Source organism: Nerophis ophidion, linkage group LG24 (assembly GCF_033978795.1).
Source record: "Nerophis ophidion isolate RoL-2023_Sa linkage group LG24, RoL_Noph_v1.0, whole genome shotgun sequence".
NCBI lineage: Eukaryota > Metazoa > Chordata > Actinopteri > Syngnathiformes > Syngnathidae > Nerophis > Nerophis ophidion.
The window spans coordinates 37,567,077-37,591,203 of NC_084634.1; the positions used below are offsets into that span (position 1 = coordinate 37,567,077).

Below are 24,127 nucleotides of genomic sequence, written 5' to 3' on the forward strand. Positions count from 1 at the left end.
TTGCTTTGCATAGTTGATGTAAATTCCTTAAGTAGCCTTAGCTTGACGCTCCTCTACTATCACATTCACTCCGCTTGCCGCGGCAACAACAAAACAAAACTCCAGACGTTCTTCTTGGTTCGTATGGTTTACTTGTGATCTTAGTAATTCTAAACATAAAACAGTCACGATGTGGGAACAAATGAATGACAAAATAAAGAGAGTTTGTTGCAGTACGAGTTAGAAAAAGTATGAATGAGAATAAGTATGAGTGGGGTCAAAAAACTGTGTGGCTCGATTCCACCGCACCTGACTGCCATTACCCATGACACCTTGCGTCCAAAAACCACCTTACCACACCGATCCTTATATGCACTTAAAACAGTTACGTCATCAAATCATTTTGACAAATGTAATAATTACAATTAAAGTGAGCTTTATATAATTACTCTAAGCATTCAATATATACATTTTCTTATCATGCAAATACGGTAAGTAAGTGAAGCCCTTTTGGCTGAATAAACATAAAGCACCTTCTATAACATCTAAATCAGGGGTGCCCATTACGTCGATCTCGGAGGGTGTGTCAGTCGATCTCAAGCCAGCCATTAAAAAATAGACATAAAAATGAGCAATCATCAATCATACCAAAACTTCACTTTCGTCAGTTGTTTGACATTCTCGGCACCCGAGGATCTTGTGAGATGACGCTGGCTGCTGCGAGCTCATATTTAAGGAAAAAATCACTAACAGGGCGGACGCAGAAAAACACATTTTATTTCTAGAGACTCCGTACCTACTGTCAGAACTCTAAAGACCAACAGCACAGTTCCTGTCTTCACCATAAAAGACCTGTTTCATCCTGCCTGTGCTAACAAAATAAGAGTCTCAAAAAGCTAGCGTGCACAAGCTAGCAAGCTACGGAGTTTGATGCCAATGTATTTCTCCCCCGCCCTCAGCGACCGCTTTCTCACTTGCTTGCCCACCCGCACAGTCACTGACGTCACTCACCTGCTGCCAGACATTAAAGGGCCACACACATATGCTACTCTCATAACAAAGTGTTTAAAAAGGAGTATGCAAGTTGGACAAATGAGATGCCAAATCCAACCATTTTCATGTGGTATTGGACAGAAAGGAGGACTTTTGTTTTCCTCCATTTGAAAATGCGGACGTTATCAGCACCACTGTCTAATTCCAATCAATGCAAGTCATCAGAATCAGGTAATACACCAACTTATATTCTTGTCTTCATGAAAGAAAGGAATCTATGTGTGTTAAACATGCTTGTATTATCATTAAACACCATTAACTTGTTAACAAAAATGTCTCTTTCATAAATAAATAAATATAAATTATAAATAGGAATGAGGTAGATCTCCTCGACTTGGTCGATTGAAAAGTAGCTCGCCTGCAGAAAAAGTGTGAGCGCCCCTGATGTAAATGAACTTAAACAGTATTTAGGCTCCTACAGTAGAGTTTTAACTTGCACTTACAGATGTAGCGACCAACTGTAATTACTGACAGTGGTTTTATGAAGTGTTCCTGAGCCCATGTGGTGATATCCTTTACACACTGATGTCCGTTCTTGATGCATTATCGCCTGAGGGATCAAAGGTCCGTAATATCATCGCTTACGTGCAGTGATTTCTCCAGATTCTCTGAACCTTTTGATGATTTTACGGACCGTAGATGGTAAAATCCCTAAATTCCTTGCATTAGCTCGTTGAGAAATGTTGTTCTAAAACTGTTCGACAATTTGCTTACAAATTGGTGACCCTCGCCCCATCCTTGTTTGTGAATTACTTAGCATTTCATGGAAGCTGCTTTTATACCCAATCATGGCACCCACCTGTTCCCAATAAGTGTTTGATGAGCATTCCTGAACTTTATCAGTATTTATTGCCACCTTTCCCAACTTCTTTGTCACGTGTTGCTGGCATCAAATTCTAAAGTCAATGATTATTTGCAACAAAAAAAAAATGTTTATGAGTTTGAACATCAAATATGTTGTCTTTGTAGCACATTCAACTGAATATGGGTTGAAAAGGATTTGCAAATCATTGTATTCCGTTTATATTTACATCTAACACAATTTCCCAACTCATATGGAAACAGGGTTTGTATTAAGTGTGAAAAGAAGCGAGAAATCAACAAAAAGCAGTCAGGTGCTAGTAGCTAATGTTAAAAGTTTCTACATATTGTTTATGGACATGAATCACAAAAACATTGTGCAAAATAAAAGCCATGTTGTTTATGAGCCGGTTCCTGATTAGCAGTAATCCGGGGGAGGCTTGCACGAGGCTCTGAGTCCCGCCAGGCCGCCTTAAACCCTGCAGATTATGCCTCGGTCTGGGCCACTCTTCCACTTTATAGTTTGGTGTGACTCCCGAATTCTCCGGTGTTTACTCCCCGCCTGACCAGGCTGAGCCGGACCTCGCCCTCGTTCTTGTTTTCACTGTCCTGTAGAGGTCAGGCGGGGAAGGGTCTGCAGGTTTTAATAGTCTTTGAGATTAGGAGATAATCCCTGGAAGTGCCATGTTGCCCCCGCCTTTAAACACGGGGTGGTCCTCTCTTCTGCAGACGCTGGAGAGACAGAAGATGTCCGTGGACTCCATGAAGAGACCCCTGATGATGGCGGCCCTCAATGGCCTCTACGTGGCCCGCATGCCCGTCCCGGAGTGTCCTTCGGAGGACGGCGCCAAGGCTGCCACTGATGAGCGGGTAAGACCGTGGCCGCAAAGTGTGTGACGTGTGAAAGTCCAAAATATTAAGTTTGTTGTTCAAAGGCATCCAAAACAAGTAACAATTCTTGAGTGTGTGGTACTAATCTGTTTCTAAGGGTCCTGTGAAAACCGAATGTTTTGAAAAGCGAAGACGTTATTTAATGGGTTATAGCATCTTAATAAAGACTATACTAAGATGAATAATTTCCTTATAAGGCCACACTAAAGTGAGTTCTATATTTGTTTGTCCACTAGTTTCACTGTGCAAATAGTTAAATGTATGACGATGTATGACGTGTAAGCGAGTAAATGCATCATTTTTAAAAAATCATTTGAAAGTGTGTGTGTGTGTGCGTGTGTGTATGTATATATATATATATATATATATATATATATATATATATATATATATATATATATATATATATATATATCAGGGGTCACCAACCTTTTTGAAAGCAAGAGCTACTTCTTGGGTACTGATTAATGCGAAGGGCTACCAGTTTGATACACACTTAAATAAATTGCCAGAAATAGCCAATTTGCTCAATTTACCTTCAACTCTGTTATTATTAATAATTAATGATATTTATCTTTGTGGAAATACTGATCATCTTATTGATTTCTCACAATAAATATATATTTTTGATGACATGTTTTAAATAGGTTAAAATCCAATCTGCACTTTGTTAGAATATATAACAAATTGGATCAAGCTATATTTCTAACAAAGACAAATCATTATTTCTTGTAGAATTTCCAGAACAAAAATTTTAAAAGAAATTCCAAAGACTTTCAAATAAGATTTTAAAATTGATTCTACAGATTTTATAGATTTGCCAGTATAAGTTTTTGAATTTCAATCATAATAAGTTTGAAGAAATATTTCACAAATATTCTTCGGCAAAAAAACAGAAGCTAAAATGAAGAATAAATTCAAATGTATTTATTATTCTTTACAATAATAATAAATAAAAAAATACTTGAACATTGATTTAAATTGTCAGGAAAGAAGAGGAAGGAATTTAAAAGGTAACAAGGTATATGTGTTTGAAAATCCTAAAACCATTTTTATGGTTGTATTTTTTTCTCTAAAATTGTCTTTCTGAAAGTTATAAGAAGCTAAGTAAAAAAATAAATGCAATTATTTAAACAAGTGAAGACCAAGTCTTTAAAATATTTTTGGGGATTTTCAAATTCTATTTGAGTTTTGTCTCTCTTAGAATGAAAAATGTCGAGCAAAGAGAGACCAGCTTGCTAGTAAATAAATACAATTTAAAAAATAGAGGCAGCTCACTGGTAAGTGCTGATATTTGAGCTATTTTTAGAACAGGCCAGCAGGCGACTCATCTGGTCCTTACGGGCACCGCGTTGGTGACCCCTGATGTGTGTGTGTGTGTGTGTGTGTGTGTGTGTATATATATATATACAGTCTATACATATATACTGTGTGTATGTATATATATATATATATGTATATACATACATATATATGTGTGTGTGTGTGTGTATATGTATATATCTATATATTTGTGTACATCAGTATGTGTGTATACATATATATATGTATATGTGTGTGTGTATATATATATATATATATATATGTATATGTGTGTGTGTGTATATATATATATATATATATATATATATATATATATATATATATATATATATATGTATATACACACATATATGTATATATATATGTGTGTAATTACACAGTATATATTCTCTCGAAGGAATCAAGTACTATATCTATCTACGTGTGTGTGTGTGTGTGTGTGTGTGTGTGGTTGTTTTTTCAAATACATTTTTGAAATGTATGAATTGAATAGGAATGAATACAAATGCTGATTCGGATGAGAATATTTTATTTTTTATTTCTTTTACCGTGTATGAGTATATACAGCTTGGCCCTGCGATGAGGTGGCTACTTGTCCAGGGTGTACCCCAACCTTCCGCCCGATTGTAGCTGAGATAGGCACCAGCGCCCCTCGCGACCCCAAAGGGAATAAGCGGTAGAAAATGGATGGATGGATGGAGTATATACAGCCCTCTTTTATCGGTGTTAATTGGTTCCAGACATGACTGTGATGAATGAATCTCCATGAAGCAGGAATCAATTTTGTTTTATGCAAGTCATTTAAACATTTATTGTATGCAGGTCTTCTAACCAGTACCAAATTGGATTATGTGTAAATATAGAGTAATAATATATCCATCCATTTTCTACCGCTTGTCCTTTTATATGTCAAATAAAATAGAATTGATAGTAAAAATGTTGTATTTCTTCAGTGTGCAAATGAAGCAGACAACAGAATGGCAATGTGGACTGGTCATGTTGAATGAATGCCATTGAGAGGAGGGGGTGTCACACCAGGCCCTTTGTCCGCGCCGTTGCTACGCTAACGAGGACAAGCCCTAAGTGGGCCGTGGAACGCGTGGCATGGCGGCGCTTTATCGCCTGCGGGTCCGGCCGGAATGTCAAGAATGTGTTACCACTCGGAATAAGGAGAGGACCCAGATGCAGAGAGGAAGTTCAACAAATAAAGCTTTTATTTTGAAATGACTTTTTCCCTCCAGAGCAAAAAGTATTTCGCAAGAATAATCAAAATAAGCGGAAAATAATTACGGGAAAAATGTAAATCAAAATCACTCCAAAAAATAGGAGGAATATCTAATTTAAGAAAAAACTAACAAAAGTAGAATACATGTAAGAAATAACCAAAAGCGCCCCAACAGGAGGAAAAAACCAAAAAGATCTATATATATATATACACTAAATAGGAACAAACAAAAATCACTCAATCAATGAGGCAAATAACACGAAATTCGGAAAACACAAAAACTCACCAATTAGGTAGACGAAGGATAACAAAGGGCGCTCGAAGGAGGAAAAAAGGTCAACTCAAAATTACAGCAATAAGACTGCTTGATCCAAAAAAGAAGGGCAAGACAAGGAGATAATCATGGACATGGGCATAGACGCTAGAAAGGCACGTAAGACGAGACGACCCGGCACAGGACAAGAGGAGGCGTGAGCTTCGATAGGATATGGGGGATAATGGGAAACAGGTGGAAACAATCAGGGATGACGTCAGACTGATGACGCAAGAGGAAGGGCCCGTCATCTGAAACAGGAGGATAGCTTTTCAAAATAAAACACGTAAATCACAAGACAAAACTTGACAGAATGCCACCCGGCCTCAAAGATGTCGGGTGTATTTATCCATGTTTCTCAGAAGAGAATTTCACTCTTGTTTAGTAGTCCGCTCTGAATACAAGTTGATGGGGATTCAATAACCACACCCCCTTACCTCCTTACCTCCTTACCTCCTTACCTGGTGTCTCCCCGCAGTGTAAGACGTTGGAGCTCAAGCTGGAAGAGGAGAGGGTCTTCACCGAGTACGAGCAGGTTCCCAAAAAGAGGGCGGACAGCACCCTGACCACGGCGACCCTCCCGGAAAACGCGGAACGCAACCGATTCCGCGACGTTGTGCCGTACGAGGAGAACCGCGTGGAGCTGGTGCCCAACAAGGAGAACAACACGGGCTACATCAACGCCTCGCATATCAAGGTGGGCACGTGGGGCAGCTTTCACCCGCCAGGTGGTCTTGCACTGACTTCCACTCAACACACTTTCTTATAAAGTTCATACGTGCATGAGAAAGCACTAAAAATACATAACAAAACAGATATTTTATAATGTAGAAGATATGAGGCTGGAATACTTTTGTCATTTGAATTCATTGACTAAACGCCTGGAGCACAATTGGTACTCACGGCAAGTCCAAGTGCTTTAAGGAAAACTACAAGAAGGCTAAATTGAAAATGAAATAATCATCATTTATAATAAAAACATAGAATAAAATATCATAAAAACTATTTTGATATATAGACATATATATATATATATAATTTAAAATATATATATATATATATATATATAAAATAGTGTTTATATTTTATTCTATGTTTTTATTTTAAATGTATGTGTGTGTGTGTGTGTGTGTGTGTGTGTGTGTGTGTGTGTGTGTGTATATATGTGTGTATACATATAAATGTGTATATATATATATATATATATATATATATATATATATACTGTGTGTATATATATATATATATATATATATATGTGTGTGTGGGCCTACCGAGGATGTGGTAGTGGTTTGTGTTGTGACTTGTGCAGCCCTTTGAGACACTTGTGATTTAGGGCTATATAAGTAAACATTGATTGATTGATTATTTATTTATTAAAAATTAAGATAAAACATTTTTTTATTAAAAACTATTTAGTGGAATACTATATTTAATAAAAACATTAAGAGGGAGGCTATGTATAAAATAAAAAATATTAGGATAAGGACTTTTTTTTAATAAATAAAGAATATTAGGGGGAAATTCTTTTTTTGATTAGAAATTATTAAGATGAATAGTATTTTATAAATTTTAAAAAACTTAAGAGTAAGACTTTTTTAATAAAAACATTAAGAGGAAGGACTTTTTTTATTCCAAAAAATATTGGATGAAGACAATTAAAAACAACACACATATATACATGTATATACAAATAAAATCGGTTTTTGAAATGTATGGATCGAATAAATAGGAATAAATACAAATGGTGATTCGGATGAAAATTATTTTATTATTAATTTTTACTACATATTAGTGTATACAGCCTTCGTTTATCACTGTGATGAATGAATTTTGACTTGTATTTAATTAATCATAAAAGGCCAGATAAGTTTATCTATAGAGCACAATTTGTACACAAAGCAAGTGCTTTACAGAAAATACATATACAGTATATACATATATAAACTGTATATACATATGTTTATATACATATAACAATACATATGCATATATATGTATATATCTACATATATATATACATATATATGTAGATACATGTATACATATTTATGTATATATATATGTATATGTATATATACAGTATGTATGTTTACATATATAGTAGAAATGTACATATACGGTATATACATATGTATGTATATGTGTGTATATATACATATATCAATGTATATGTGTGTATATATATATCAATGTATATATATATATATATATATATATATATATATATATATATATATATATATATGTGTTTTCATAAGATAAACAACCACGTATATAATGCCGAGAGATTGAAATATTGCTAATGATGACAACTTGTCATGAAACAAAATGCCTGTTATGCATTACCTAACTAAATAATGACATAGTAATAATGTACATACATGTATACTAAAATTATTTGGACAAATACTTGGCAAGGGTTAAAAAAACGGAAAATTGTTCCTCATCTCTGCAACATTTCTCAGATATCTCAAATACTGACTTGTCAATTATTGCTATTTTATTTAAATAAGGGCTTACTTAGTGTTGAAAAAATAAAATAAAAAGAAGATAGAACAGAACAAAGAGTCATGAATACAACATGAAGTTTGTGCCTGCGTAATATTTTACTTTGGAATCCATGCACAGTAAAAATGAGGCTCCAGGTGTCCCAATACTTATGTCATTATTATTGATTAATACGCCATCGTGTCCCTCTGGACTATGTTATGCACCAGGAAGGAAAAGCTCTGCTGTATTTACTTCCCATCAAGAAACTTCTTTTATCCGAGAGGAGACTGAGGGCACGCTGCAGCTGAGTGGAGACTGTGGAGCACAACAGAGCTGAGACACTTCAGCGTCTCCTTATTTTGCTCTTGTCCAAAGTTTTGATGAGTCCGCTTGACTGCCGGGCCACTCTCATTGGCTGAGAACCCGGGCTAACTTCAATACTTCCTGTTTATGCCCGAGGCGTCAGCAGCGAGTAGCATTCTGGAAACTTCTATCGAGACTGCAGTGTCTCGGTTGGCGTGTCACATGACCGTCACATGACACAGCAGACATGAAGGCGAAACGAGACGCGCTCATGTTTCTTCTTCTCCTCTTCATTGTGGTCACCTGGGATGAAAGGCGGGTCTTTAATCTCAAAAGAGCTTGCAGGAATTCACCAGGAATGTTCTCCAAACCCTCTTAAGTCCATCTGACCCGATATCAGCCCTCCGTCGCCCTCACACAAGTTCTGCATGCCATGTTCAGCGTGATCGCCGCCTGTCACGCCTTAAACCTCTTAGGGCGCAACCATTTTATTTAACAACACCTGCCTTGTTTGTTTGTTCATTTAAAAAAAAATTTAAATGAAGACAATTAAAAAAAAAATTAAGTAAAATAATATTTTTTAATACAAATATTAGTATACAGTTCTTTTCCAAATGAAACAATGTTTTCTAATAACAAATTATATATATTTTTTTTCAACAAAAAAGGCTATTAATGGAAAAAAAATATTAGGATGAGGTCTTTTTTTAAATAAAACATACAGTAAAGAGGAAGAGGCTATTTTTCGAATAAACTATATTAGAAGGAAGACTTGTTTTTAAATAATAATAAAAAAATAAGCGGAAAACTATTTTAAAAAAATAAAAAACATTAAGAGGAAGGCTATTTCTAAAATAAAAAATGTTAGGTTAAGGACTTTTTTTTAAGTGAAAAAAATATGACAAGGAAATCATTTTTGATTTAAAATTATTAGGATGAACACTATTTTTCAAATTTAAAAAAACGTTTAAGTGAAAAACCTATTTTTAATAAAAACATTAAGAGGAAGGCTATTTATGAAATAAAAATATAGAAGATAAGGATTTTTTTATTTAAAAAAATATTCGATGATGACAAATTTTGGAAAAAGTAAGTAAAATAATATTTTTGAATAAAAATATTAGGATAAAGCTAGTTTTCCACATAAAACATTTATTTGAATAATAAACAAGGAAATAAAAAGTATATTTATGAAAAAAATATTAGGATAAGGCCTCTTTTTTTAATAATACATGTTCAGTAAAGAGGAAGACTATTTTTCAAATAAAATATATTAGAAGGAAGACGTATTTTTGAATAATTAAACATTTTTTTCTTAAATATTAGGATAAGGACTTTTAAAAAAAAATATATTAGGGAGAAATTATTTTTTGATTAGAAATTAAGATGAATACTATTTTTTTAATTAGAAAAATGTTAAGTAGAAGACTATTTTCAATAAAAACAAGAGGAAGACTATTATAAAATAAAAAATAAAGAAGGTAAGGATTTTTTTATATAAAAAAATATTAGATGAATACAATTTTCGAAAAAAAGTAAGTAAAATATTTTTTTTATAAAAATAAAGGTAGTTTTCAACATAAAGAATGTATTTTAATAATGAACAATGATTTTTTTCAATAAAAAGGATATTTATGAAAAAAATAATAATTTGATAAGGTCTTATTTTTCAAATAAAACATATACAATAAAGAGGAATATATTAAAAGAAAGTCTTGTTTTTAAAGAAGTTAAAAAAATAAGTGGAAGACTATTTTTTAAATATAAAACATTAAGAGGAAGGCTATTTATGAAATTAAAAATATTAGGATAAGGACATTTTTTATTTAAAAAAATATTATGGGGAACATTATTTTTTTATTACAAATTAAGATGGATACTATTTTTTTAATTAAAAAATATATTAAGTGGAATACTATATTTAATAAAACATTGAGAGGAAGGTTATTTATAAAATAAAAAATATTACGATAAGTACTTTTTTTAATAAATAAAAAATATTAGGGGGAAATTATTTTTTGATTATAAATGATTAAGATGGATACTATTTTTAAATTTAAAAAACTTAAGTGGAAGAATATTTTTAATAAAAACATTAAGAAGAAAGGCAATTTATAAAATATCAAATATTAGGATTAGGACTTTTTTTTATTAAAAAATATTAGATGAAGACAATTAAAAACAAAAAATAAGTTAAAATGATATTTTTGAATACAAATATTAGTATAAGGTACTTTTCCGAATAAAACATTTATTTTAATAACAAATGACGATTTTTTTTTTCAATAAAAAAAGACTATTAATGAAAAAAAATATTAAGATAAGGTCTTTTTTTAATGAAACATACAGTAAAGAGGTAGACTATTTCTCAAATGGAATATATTAGAAGGAAGACTTGTTTTTAAATAATTAAAAAAATTAAGTGGAGGACAATTTTTAAAAAATAAAAAAATTAAGAGGAAGGCTATTTGTAAAATAAAAAATATTAGGATAATGACATTTTTGATAAATAAAAAATATTAGGGGGTAATTATTTTTTGATTAGAAATTATTAAGATGAATACTATTTTTTTAATTTAAAAAACTTAAGTGAAAGACTATTTTTAATAAAAACATTAAGAGGAAGGCTATTTATAAAATATTAGGATAAGGACTTTTTTTATTAAAAAAAATATTAGATTAGATAGTACTTTATTTATTTATTCCGTCAGGAGAGTTCCTTCAGGAAAATTAAAATTTTCAGATGAAGACAATTAAAAAAAAAAGTAAGTAAAATAATATTTTTGAATACAAATATTAGGATAAAGGTACTTTTCCAAATAAAACTATTTTTTTAAGCAACTTTTGCGTTGATGCTCTTCAGATTTGCAGGAGGACCTGACCAAGTAGTGCTAGTGAGTCTCAATACTGCCCTCCAGTGGTCGTCTGGCTGCATTGCCGGCAACATCTTTTGCTTATACTTTAAAAACAAATTGTTGCTTATCTGAATTTGCAACTTTTTTTCTGTTTTAGATTTAATTGGTTAAGGAGCGTATTTAAGATGTTTTTCTTGTCCACAGGTGACCATCAGAGGGGAGGAGTGGACCTACATCGCCACCCAGGGCCCGCTCGCCAACACCTGTGCCGACTTCTGGCAGATGGTCTGGGAGCAGGGGGTCAGCGTCATCGCTATGGTTACGGCCGAGGAGGTAACACACACACACACACACACACATTACTAATTGCGTCTTTTCTTTGAAATCCATCCTGAGATGAGTTGTTTCTCCCCCCAGGAGGGCGGCAGGCCCAAGAGTCACCGCTATTGGCCCAAACTGGGCTCCAAGCACAACTCGGCCACGCACGGCAAGTTCAAGGTGACCACCAAGTTCCGCACCGACTCGGGGTGCTACGCCACCACGGGGTTAAAGGTCAAACACCTGCTGTCGGGCCAGGAGAGGACCGTGTGGCACCTGCAGTACACCGACTGGCCCGAGCAGGGCTGCCCCGAATACGTCCAGGGCTTCCTCTGTGAGTCCAGTCCTCCGTCCTCCGTTCCCTTTCCTACCGCCCTGCTTGTTGTTATTATTATTATTATTATGTTTGCAGCCTACCTGGAGGAGATCCAATCTGTGAGGAGACACACCAACTCCATGTTGGACACCTCCAAGAGCCTCAACCCCCCGGTGGTGGTGCACTGCAGCGCGGGGGTGGGCCGCACGGGGGTGGTCATCCTCACTGAGCTCATGATCAGCTGTCTGGAGCACAATGAGGTCAGTAGAACGCTGCCATGTTTGAAGAAAGAAAAAAAAATGAAGCATGCAAAAGTATTGGGACAAATGCCCGTTAAAGTCTTAAGTTATTACAGCGGTTTGTGGATTGAATTTTACAGCTGGGGAAAATATTAAGATGGAGACTTTTGAATAATAAGATATTAGGATGGAGACTATTTAAAAAAAAAAAACATTTAATATTTTTAAATTAAAAAGAATAAAACTATTTTTTAAGTAAATAAAAACAATAAGTAAGCGAAAGACTATTTTTTAATTAAAACCATTAATACAAAAGCTATTTATAAAACAAAAAAGATTAGGATAAGGACTTTTTTGTAAGTGAAAAAAGTATTAAAGGGAAAACTATTTTTGGGATTACAAATATTAAGACGAATACTATTTTTTTTCAATACAAAAATATTATATAATGACAATTTTATCGGTACTAATGGATCAAAAACGGTTCTATACTCTGTTTGAAAAGTACCAGTTCTGTCCATCTGTGTTGGCCCTGCGATGAAGCGGCGACTTGTCCAGGGTGTACACCGCCTTCCGCCCGATTGCAGCTGAGATAGGCACCAGCGACCCCAAAGGGAATAAGCGGTAGAAATGGATGGGACAATTTTAGAAGAAGAAAAAAATAAACTAAAATAATATTTTTAAATAAAAATATTTGGATGCATGTAGTTGAAAAAAAAAAGAAAGTTATGTCATTTTTCAGCTGGAGGAAAAAAAAGACATCATAGGAATTAGTTATAATTATTTTAAATAATAATCAACCAAAATGAAAAATACAAATTAACACATTTTTCTCAATAACGATTTTATTGTATTTTAAACATTGAGAATATATATATTCATAATTTTCAGGCAATGTAAAAGAAACCAAAAAACAATATAAAAGTCTACTTATGTGAAGTATGGAGGTGTACCTAATGAAGTGTCCCATCCTAATAGAAGCAGAGGCTCGACACTGCGCTCTTGTGGATGTTTTGCAACATTACCTACGGTTAAATTTCTCTTTAAAATAAAAAAAAATGCCTTTTTTGCCCAAATTTATGTTTGTTGAATTCATTATTGGAAGTAAATATTTCTAAATTTGTTATTGTTACCTAACATTTAATTTTTTTTGTTAAATAATTCCTGTTATAGCTCTTTCAATTTCATAATTTTTAGGCAATGTAAAAGAAACCCAAAAAAAAACAATATAAAAGTCTACTTATGTGAAGTATGGAGGTTTCCCTAATGAAGTGTCCCATTCTAATAGCAGCAGAGGCTCGACACTGCCCTCTTGTGGATGTTTTGCAACATTACCTACGGTTAAATTTCTCTTTAAAATAAAAAATGCCTTTTTTGCCCAAATTTATGTTGGTTAAATTAATTATTGGACTAAATATTTTCAAATTCCTTATTGTTACCTAACATTAAATTTTTTTTGTTAAATAATTAATTCCTGTTATAGCTCTTTCAATTCAACATTTCAATTAAATCTTGTAATGTCATGGTTTTGTTTTGATTTAAATTATTTTATATTCCTATCCTTAGGTGTTTTATGCACTTAGTATCATTTTAGTCAAGTGGAGACTTGTCCAGGGTGTAATCGCCCTCCGCCCGATTGCAGCTGAGGTAGGCTCCAGCGACCCCAAAGGGAATAAGCGGTTCAAAATGGATGGATGGATGGGATAATTTAAGAAAAGAAAAAAAAAAAACTAAAATAATATTTTTAAATTAAAATATTAGGATGCATATCGTTTTTAAATAAAATTTAGTGTAATTTTTCAGCTGGAGGAAAAAAAAACATAGGAATTAATTTGAATTATTTTTAATATGAATTTACCAAAAAAATATATATAAATTAAACATTTTTTTCTCAATAACGTTCTTATTGTATTTTAAACGTTGAGAATATAAATCTTCATAATTTTCTGGTAATGTAAAAGAAAAAAACAATATAAAAGTGTACCTAATGAAGTGTCCCATCCTAATAGAAGCAGAGGCTCGACATTGCCCTCTGGTGGATGTTTTCCAACATTACCTACGGTTAAATTTCTCTTTAGAATACGAATTAAAAAATGCTTTTTTTTCACCAAATTTCTGTTGGTTAAATTATTGGACTAAATATTTTCCTTATTGTTACCTAACATTTATTTTTTTTGTTAAATATTTCCTTTTATAGCTCCTTCAATTCAACATTTCAATTAAATCCTGTAATGTCATGGTTTTTGTTTTAATTTAAATAATTTTATATTCTTATCCTTAGGTGTTTTATGTACTTAGTATCATTTTAGTCAAGTGGAGACTTGTCCAGGGTGTACACCGCCTTCCGCCCACTTGCAGCTGAGATAGGCTCCAGCGACTCCAAAGGGAATAAGCGGTAGAAATGGATGGATGGATGGGACAATTTTAGGAAAAAAAAAAGAAACTAAAATAATATTTTTAAGTAAAAATATTAGGATTCATGTAGTTTCAAAAAAAAAAAAAGTAATGTAATTTTTCAGGTGGAGAAAAAAAAACACATCAGAGGAAGTAATTATAATTATTTTAAATACTTATTTACCAAGATAAAAATACAAATTAACATATTTTTTTCTCAATAACGTCCTTATTGTATTTTAAACATTGAGAATATATATATTCATAATTTTTAGGCAATGTAAAAGAAACCCAAAAAAAAACAATATAAAAGTCTACTTATGTGAAGTATGGAGGTGTACCTAATGAAGTGTCCCATTCTAATAGAAGCAGAGGCTCGACACTGCCCTCCTGTGGATGTTTTGCAACATTACCTACGGTTAAATTTCTCTTTAAAATAAAAAAAAAAGGGGGTTTTTGCCCAAATTTATGTTTGTTGAATTAATTATTGGACTAAATATTTTCCAATTCCTTATTGTTATCTAACATTTAATTAATTAATTTTTTGTTGAATAATTCCTGTTATAGCTCCTTCAAATCAACATTTTAATTAAATCCTGTAATGTCATGTATTTTGTTGTTTTGATTTAAATTATTTTATATTCTTATCCGTAGGTGTTTTATGCACTTAGTATCATTTTAGTCAAGTGGCGACTTGTCCAGGGTGTACACCACCCTCCACCCGATTGCAGCTGAGATAGGCTCCAGCGACCCCAAAGGGAATAAGCGGTAGAAAATAGATGGATGGATGGAAGGGACGATTTTAGAATAATAATAATAAAATAATATTTTTACATAAAAATATTAGGATGAATGTAGTTTTTAAAAATTAATAATCATTATTTTAAATATGAATTTATCAAAATAAAAAATAAAAGTTAACATATTTTTTTCTCAATAACGTTCTTATTGTATTTTAAACATTGAAAATATAAATATTCATGATTTTCAGGCAATGTAAAAGAAAACAAAAAAACAATTTAAAAGTGTACTTTATGAAGTGTCCCATCCTAATAGAAGCAGAGGCTCTACGCTGCCCTCTGGTGGAAGTTTTGAAACATTGCCTACGGTTAAATTTCTCTTTAAAAGCCGACACAACAAACGCGCTCAGAGGAGATAATGTTTGACAAAAGGTGACGGGTTCTTACAAAATGTTTGTTTTGAAGGGGTAATTGCCAACTTTCTGTTGATTTTTGCTGAAGGATGTCAATTATTAAACTCGAGGTCTAAGTGAGACCTACATAGAGGTTTTTGTTTCATGTCTCTACGACGTTCCTACTGGAAGTTACAAGCAGTTTTGTCCGTGTTTTCTTCCTAGGAGCAGTTTTGTCTGTTAAAATAAAAACAAAAAAATGCTTTTTTGCCCAAATTTCTGTTGGTTAAATTAATTATTGGAAGTAAAGATCCCAAATTCCTTACTGTTACCTAAGATTGAAGTTTTTTGTTAAATAAGTCCTGTTATAACTCCTTTAATAATTTAACATTACAATTAAATCCTGTAATGTCATGTTTTTTGTTGTTTTGATTTAAATGATCCTTATCCTATTTTTTTTTAGTCAAGTGGAGGATGACAGGTGGGCTACACTGTGGGTGTCTACTGTAAAACACTACATTTTTCCTCCTTCTAATGTTTGGTGTGTTTGTCCCCCCTCCTGTCCTGTCCTGTCCAGCCCGTGGAGGTGCCCACCATGTTGTCAGGTCTTAGGCAGCAGAGGATGCTGATGGTCCAGACCATCTCACAGTACAAGTTTGTGTACCAGGTCCTCATTCAGTTCCTTAAGAACTCCCGTCTCATTTAGCTCCGTCATGTTGTTGGAGAGTCTAGGCCAGGGGTGTCAAACTCATTTTAGACTAGGAAAAAGATCCACTCCCAAGTGGGCCCAAACTGGCGAAATCACGGCACGATAACTTCAAAATAAATACAACTTCACATTGATTATTTTTCTTTAAAATTCAGAACAACATTCTGAAAATGTACAAATTGTAATTGATGCGGTTAATAGTATTCTACCTTTATTCGTCGTTATTTATACTTTCTGAATAAATGATGTGATAATGTTGATTAGTCAAATCATTGGTTTCAATTTTAAAAATCAAATTACAGGATATTATTTATGTAGTTTGCTCATTTTCCTCGACTGGTGCACTAACGTCCTTTATTTTGTAAATATGTAGCATCCTCTCCAAAGAGTTGCTATTGCGACATCTAGTGGACACATTTAGAACAGCAGTTGGTTTCATTTAAAATTCTTGGCTCATTTTCATACTTGGCAAAGTCATCCCGCTGGCCGGGTAAAACTGTTCCCATGTTTGACACCCCTGTTGTAGGCCTTTCAGTAAGATTCCACAGTACCTGCGTTACAACCCGCCAATACCCGTGTAAAATATTATAAAATATTATGGGAAGAAAAAATATATGTCCACTAATCACATTAGCGTGTTAATTCATGGATTTATCAAGTCCTCTAAATTAATGATCAAACCCTGCTTTCACATCTTTTACTGTACAAACCCTGTTTCCATATGAGTTGGGAAATTGTGTTAGATGTAAATATAAACAGAATACAATGATTTGCAAATCCTTTTCAACCCATATTCAGTTGAATATGCTACAAAGACAACATATTTGATGTTCAAACTCATAAACTTTATTTTTTTTTGCAAATAATAATTAATTTATAATTTAATGGCTGCAACACGTGCCAAAGTAGTTGGGAAAGGGCATGTTCACCACTGTGTTACATCACCTTTTCTTTTAACAACACTCAATAAATGTTTGGGAACTGAGGAAACTAATTGTTGGAGCTTCGAAAGTGGAATTCTTTCCCATTCTTGTTTTATGTAGAGCTTCAGTCCTTCAACAGTCCGGGGTCTCTGCTGTCGTATTTTACGCTTCATAATGCACCACACATTATTATTGGGAGACAGGTCTGGACTGCAGGCGGGCCAGGAAAGTACCCACACTCTTTTTTTATGAAGCCACGCTGTTGTAATACGTGCTGAATGTGGCTTGGCATTGTCTTGCTGAAATAAGCAGGGGCGTCCATGAAAAAGACGGCGCTTAGATGGCAGCATATGTTGTTCCAAAACCTGTATGTACCTTTCAGCATTAATGGTGACTACACAGATGTGTAAGTTACCCATGCCTTGGGCACTAATGCACCCCCATACCATCACAGATGCTGGCTTGTCAACTTTGCGTCAAAAACAGTCTGGATGGTTCGCTTCCCCTTTGGTCCGGATGACACTATGTCGAATATTTCCAAAAACAATTTGAAATGTGGACTCGGCAGACCACAGAACACTTTTCCACTTTGCATCAGTCCATCTTGATCTCGGGCCCAGAGAAGCGGGCGGCGTTTCTGGATGTTGTTGATAAATGGCTTTCGCTTTGCTTAGTAGAGCTTTAACTTGCACTTACAGATGCAGCGACGAACTGTATTTAGTGACATTGGTTTTCTGAAGTGTTCCTGAGCCCATGTGGTGATATCCTTTAGAGATTGATGTCGGTTTTTGATACAGTGCCGTCAGAGGGTTCAAAGGTCACGGTCATTCAATGTTGGTTTCCGGCCATGCCGCTTACGTGGAGTGATTTCTCCAGATTCTCTGACCTTTTAATGATATTATGGAGCGTAGATGTTGAAATCTCTAAATTTCTTGCAATTGCACTTTGAGAAACGTTGTTCTTAAACTGTTTGACTATTTGCTCACGCAGTTGTGGACAAAGGGGTGTACCTCGCCCCATCCTTTCTTGTGAAAGACTGAGCTTTTTTTGGGAAGCTGTTTTTATACCCAATCATGGCACCCACCTGTTCCCAATTAACCTGTTCAAAATAAGTGTTTGATGAGCATTCCTCAACATTAACAGTATTTATTGCCACCTTTCCCAACTTCTTCGTCACGTATTGCTGGCATCAAATTCTAAAGTTAATGATTGTTTGCACAAAAAAATTTTTTTATGAGTTTGAACATCAAATATGTTGTCTTTGTAGCATATTCAACTGAATATGGGTTGAAAAGGATTTGCAAATCATTGTATTCTGTTTATATTTACATCGAACACAATTTCCCAACTCATATGGAAACGGGGTTTGTATTTCTGTTAACATTTAACAACAACTACATTTCAATAATAATTACCTGAGATGCAATTGTTTTGAAACACCTGTCGGACTCACATGTAAATACTGTATCTTTGTGCCGACATCCACACGCCTATTTTGTTTTGTTTCTAACCTCCAAAGATGGAATCTGGAAATCAGCATCTATTAATATTATTTGTCTCGTTGTGAGAGTAAGGCTTCCAACGGTCTAACTTCCTCTCAGGAACGAGAAAGCTGATATTTGGGTTTGGTTTTTGAAGGAAAAAAACCAAACAATGATTGATTAAAATGATCCTTCTGTACATACAATAATGGACCTGCGTGACAAGACTTTTTATACCTTTGCTGACTTGGTACTCCCAAATACCGCGACCTGTTAAACTATGCATGCTTTTTAAGATATTTTCATTGTATATATAAACATATATATAAATATATTCTCAGATTTATATAAGCTTCCTGCTCTCTTTACATTCAAGTGTTTTATTGCACTTCTATGTCACGCAGCATTCCACTCTTTGTTCATATTTAATCCCCCCCTTTTTTTTTTTTGCTAAACCTCACCCTTTACAAAAGAGATGTGTACATATATTTTGTATATGTGTTTCCACTGCATTCCCCTTACTCAAACATGTACTTGCTTTTTAAGCAATAAAGCCTTATTTTCTTTAAGAGTGGCCGACAGCTGTATTGGTTATTAATGAGGTGTTTATGTGCAGAGGGGAATTGCTCTCCCTTCGTGCTAAGAGTGACGACGAGCCGAGAGCTCTTCTTGCAAACATGCAGCGCTTTTTAAACGGGCTCCCTGGTGCCCGAGCTGCCTTCCTGGTAAGTCAACAAACACAAGCGTGCACGACACCTACAACACACTCTATGTCCGCTCCGGAACAAAAAACAAATGATAAATGTCTTAGCGGCTTGTAGTTTTATGGTTTTATCGTTACGCATTCAAGCAATGAACAACGTGTGTTTTTTTGTGTTAAAGATTTATTTTGTTAAATTAAAATCACATTTAAAAAAAGGTTTTATGTTTTTATATTTTGAAATGTATTTATTTATTTTTTTTACAAATTGTATTACTGTATCAAAAACAATTAAATTCATTATCAAATCATATTTATTTTTAGGGTAATTTTTTTAATAAAGCATTTTTTATAAAATATTTATGAAAAAAACGCATATTTTTGTATTTTTTTTACAAAGTGTATTCTATTAAAAACAATTAAACTCAATTTCAAATCATGTTTATTTTTAGGGTATTTTTTTAATAAAGCATTTTTGATACAAATATTTATGAAAAAAAAAATATTTTTTTTTACAAAATGTATTATTTTATTAAAAAACAATTAAATTTATTTTTAGGGTCATTCTTTTACTAAAGCATTTTTGATACAAATATTTGTGAAAAAAACGTATAATTTTTTTGTATTTTTTTTTACAAATTGTATTTTACTAAAAACTATTTCATTTTCAAATCATGTTTAATTTTAGGGTATTGTTTTAATAAAGCATTTTTGATACAAATATTTATGAAAAAAAAACACTTTTTTTTTTTTACAAATTGATTTTTTTTAATTAAAAACCAGATAAATTCATTTTCAAATCATATTTAATTTTAGGGTATTTTTTTTAATAAAGCATTTCTGATACAAATATTTATGAAGAAAAAACGTATATATTTTTTTTTTTTTACAAATTATATTTTATTATAAACCAACTAAATTCATTTTCAAATCATGTTTATTTTCACGGTATTTTTTTTTAACAAAGCATTTTTGATACAAATATTTATGAAAAAAAACGTATAATTGTTTTTTTTTTTACAAATTGTATTATTTTATTTGAAAAACAAATTTATTTTTAGGGTCATTTTTTTAATAAGGCATTTTTGATACAAATATGTAGGAAAAAAAACGAATTTTTATTTTTTATTTTTTTTACAAATTGTATTTTATCAAAAACAAATTCATTTTCAAATCAAGTTTATTTTTAGGGTATTTTTTTAATAAAGCATTTTTGATACAAATTTTTATGAAAAAAAAACATATTTTTTTTACAAATTGTATTTTATTAAAAACAATTCAATTCATTTTCAAATCATATTTATTTTTAGGGTATTTTTTTAATAAAGCATTTTTGCTATAAATATTATATATGAAAAAACGTATTTTTTTAAGAATTTAACACATTTTACTATTTTATTCATGAAAAAAAAATCCAATTTTTATTTATTCTTAAATATATTTTTACATATAAATGGGTTGGAATTTTTTTGCATGTTGCAACTTTCAAATATGTTATTTTAATGAAAATGTTTTGTCTTCAAATTTTATTATTTATAAAAAAAATCCACAATATTGTAGAGTAGCTAGTTGTTTTTGGATATGTAATTTTTTTAATTAAAAATGCTTCATCGACAGTAATTTATACAAAATTATTTTATAAAAAACATTTTTTATAAAATCATTACATATGAAAAACATTGTTTTATAAGATAAGGAGATATTTAAAAACTGTAAATAGTTTTAATTTTTTTTAATTGTTTTAAAAATGTATGATTTTTTATGACTAATAAAGCATTTTGCTATAAATATTTATGAAAAAACGTATTTTTTTTAAATTACATAATTATTTTTTATAAATATTTAAAATCTTCTAAATTTGATTGAAAAAGAAATTAACACATTTTTCTATTCTATTCATGAAAAAAATCTTATTTTAATTTATTCTTAAATATATTTTTACATAGAAATGGTTTGGAAATTATTTTGCATGTTGTTACTTTCAAATATGTTATTTTAATGAAAATGTTTTGTCTTCAAATTTTATTACTTATAAAAAAAAATCCACAATATTTTAAGAGTAGCTAGTTGTTCTTTAGATATGTAGTTATTTTATTAAAAATGCTTCATCTACAGTAGTTTATACAGAATTATTTTATGAAAACTATTTTTTTATGAAATTACATATGGAAAAACATTGTTTTATATAGAGAGATATTTAAAACTTTTTTAAATAGTTTTCAAAATATAAAAAAAATTGGTTTTAAAAAATTTATGATTTTTTTATGACTAATAAAATATTTTGTAATAAATATTAAATATATAACCAACTACTTTTTAAAAATATTTTTTAAATGTTATTATTTTTTTAAGACAAATGTTTTCCTACAATTCATTAGAAATATCCTATTTTCATTTATTTTTAAATATATTTCACTTTTTTTTCCCCAATATGTAATTATTTCATAAATATATTTTATTACACATTTGATTGCTTGCAGGGAAGAGGATAACGAGGGCATACATCACCTGAAGATCATAACACTTACTAAAACCTACAATCTGATGACACTAAAGTAATCGTCACTGCCACTCCCAACCACTAGGAGGCAGAGGGAGCATATCAGTGACATTATTTAGGGAATTACTTTAAACAAGTAAAACTCAAGAAAAAAAATGCAATCTTTTCATTGAGCCATACTTTTTTTATCCATTCCAAACAAACATGTGTAAATCCAAATACATGTTTAAAAAAACAATTGAAACAATTAAATAAATATGAAAAAAAAGTGTTATATATATATTATTTGTATGAACTTTTCTGACTAAATATGGTTGATAGTGAAAAACAAAAAAAATAAATTACATTTTTATTGCACTTTTCTAAACGGGACCTGAGGGTAAAAAGTTTCACTGACTTTGTAAGAACTTCTAAGAGTTGAAAGCAGCAACTTTGAGGCACATCAGTACTACTCTCTAGAGCAGGGGTAGGGAACCTGTGGCTCTAGAGCCAGATGTGGCCCTTTTGATGACCGCATCTGGCTCTCAGATACAGTGGGGCAAAAAAGTATTAAGTCAGCCAGCGATTGTGCAAGTTCTCCCACTTAAAATGATGACAGAGGTCTGTCATTTTCATCATAGGTACACTTCAACTGTGAGAGACAGAATGGGAAAAAAAATCTAGGAATTTTAAAGAATTTATTTGTAAATGATGGTGGAAAATAAGTATTTGGTCAACCATTCAAAGCTCTCACTGATGGAAGGAGGTTTTGGCTCCAAATCTCACGATACATGGCCCCATTCATTCTTTCCTTAACACGGATCAATCGTCCTGTCCCCTTAGCAGAAAAACAGCCCCAAAGCATGATGTTTCCACCCCCATGCTTTACAGTAGGTATGGTGTTCTTGGGATGCAACTCAGTATTCTTATTCCTCCAAACATGATGAGTTGAGTTTATAGCAAAATGGATACATGGATGATACAGCAGAGGATTGGGAGAATGTCATGTGGTCAGATGAAACCAAAAGAGAACTTTTTGGTATAAACTCAACTCGTCGTGTTTGGAAGAAGAAGAATACTGAGTTGCATCCCAAGAACACCATACCTACTGTGAAGCGTGGGGGTGGAAACATCATGCTTTGGGGCTGTTTTTCTGCTAAGGGGACAGGACGATTGATCCGTGTTAAGGAAAGAATGAATGGGGCCATGTATTGTGAGATTTTGAGCCAAAACCTCCTTCCATCAGTGAGAGCTTTGAATGGTTGACCAAATACTTATTTTCTACCATCATTTACAAATAAATTATTTAAAATTTCTAGATTTTTTTTTTACATTCCGTCTCTCACAGTTGAAGTGTACCTATGATGAAAATTACAGACCTCCGTCATCATTTGAAGTGGGAGAACTTGCACAATCGCTGGCTGACTAAATACTTCTTTGCCCCACTGTAAATCTTAGCTGACATTGCTTAACACGATAAGTAATGAATAATCCCGCAGGTAATCACAGTGTTAAAAATAACGTTCAAAATATAAAACATTCTCAAGCATTTTAATCTATCCATCTGTTTCTATCGCACCTGTTCAAGAAGTCGCATTAATGGTCAAAAGTATTTTATTTATTATTGGTTACCTTCAGAATAACAATGTTATTAAAAAGAATAAGAGATTCATGCGTTTAGTTGTTGTTGAGCGTGGGACGACACTGTACAAGAGTTCAGGTCCAAGCGTTTCTCCTCATTGAGCTAAATTGAATCCTGTCTCTGTTTAATTCCTTGCTTCTTGTCTGTTTAATAAATGTCATCTGTGTTTGAACTCGACCGTGATAAAAATTTTATACGGCTCTCACGAAAATACATTTTAAAATATTTGGCTTTCATGGCTCTCTCAGCCAAAAAGGTTCCCGACCCCTGCTCTGGAGAGACAAAATAAAAATGCTTACCGTATTTTTCGGACCATAAGGCGCACTTAAAATCCTTTTTTTCCCCCTCAAAACTCGAGAGTGCGCCTTAAACCTCGGTGTGCTTAAAGTACATCCATAAATAACACTTTGTTGGCTTACATTCTTTCAGTATGAAAACCTGAGAAAGTGTTGGAAGACGCTCATCACAGTCGAGTCATGTCCTGGTGCAGCACTTTCACGTAGCCGTGCTCTCTCCCGTGCGCCACTTCCATGATGGCCGTTGCCTGTCAACACACCC

At 32.6% G+C, this 24,127-nt stretch overlaps 2 protein-coding genes across 3 annotated transcripts in view; one reads left to right on the forward strand and one right to left on the reverse strand.

The window, feature by feature from the left end:
- Positions 1-19,317, forward strand: part of LOC133542306 (tyrosine-protein phosphatase non-receptor type 14-like) — a 153,953-nt gene extending 134,636 nt beyond the window's left edge. The window contains exons 15-20 of the mRNA XM_061886307.1: positions 2,563-2,703; positions 6,064-6,282; positions 11,441-11,569; positions 11,654-11,888; positions 11,967-12,130; positions 16,213-19,317. Coding sequence (XP_061742291.1) covers positions 2,563-2,703; positions 6,064-6,282; positions 11,441-11,569; positions 11,654-11,888; positions 11,967-12,130; positions 16,213-16,341 — 1,017 coding nt within the window. The 3' untranslated portion in view covers positions 16,342-19,317. The remainder of the gene's footprint in view (positions 1-2,562; positions 2,704-6,063; positions 6,283-11,440; positions 11,570-11,653; positions 11,889-11,966; positions 12,131-16,212) is intronic.
- Positions 19,318-23,262: 3,945 nt separating this feature from the next.
- The window catches only part of LOC133542307 (N-lysine methyltransferase SMYD2-like), a 34,249-nt gene continuing 33,384 nt past the window's right edge, over positions 23,263-24,127 (reverse strand). The window contains exon 12 of one of the 2 annotated variants that reach the window (XM_061886310.1): positions 23,263-24,113. In XM_061886310.1, coding sequence (XP_061742294.1) covers positions 24,033-24,113 — 81 coding nt within the window. In that variant the 3' untranslated portion in view covers positions 23,263-24,032. The remainder of the gene's footprint in view (positions 24,114-24,127) is intronic. The other variant, XM_061886309.1, reaches the window with a different exon arrangement.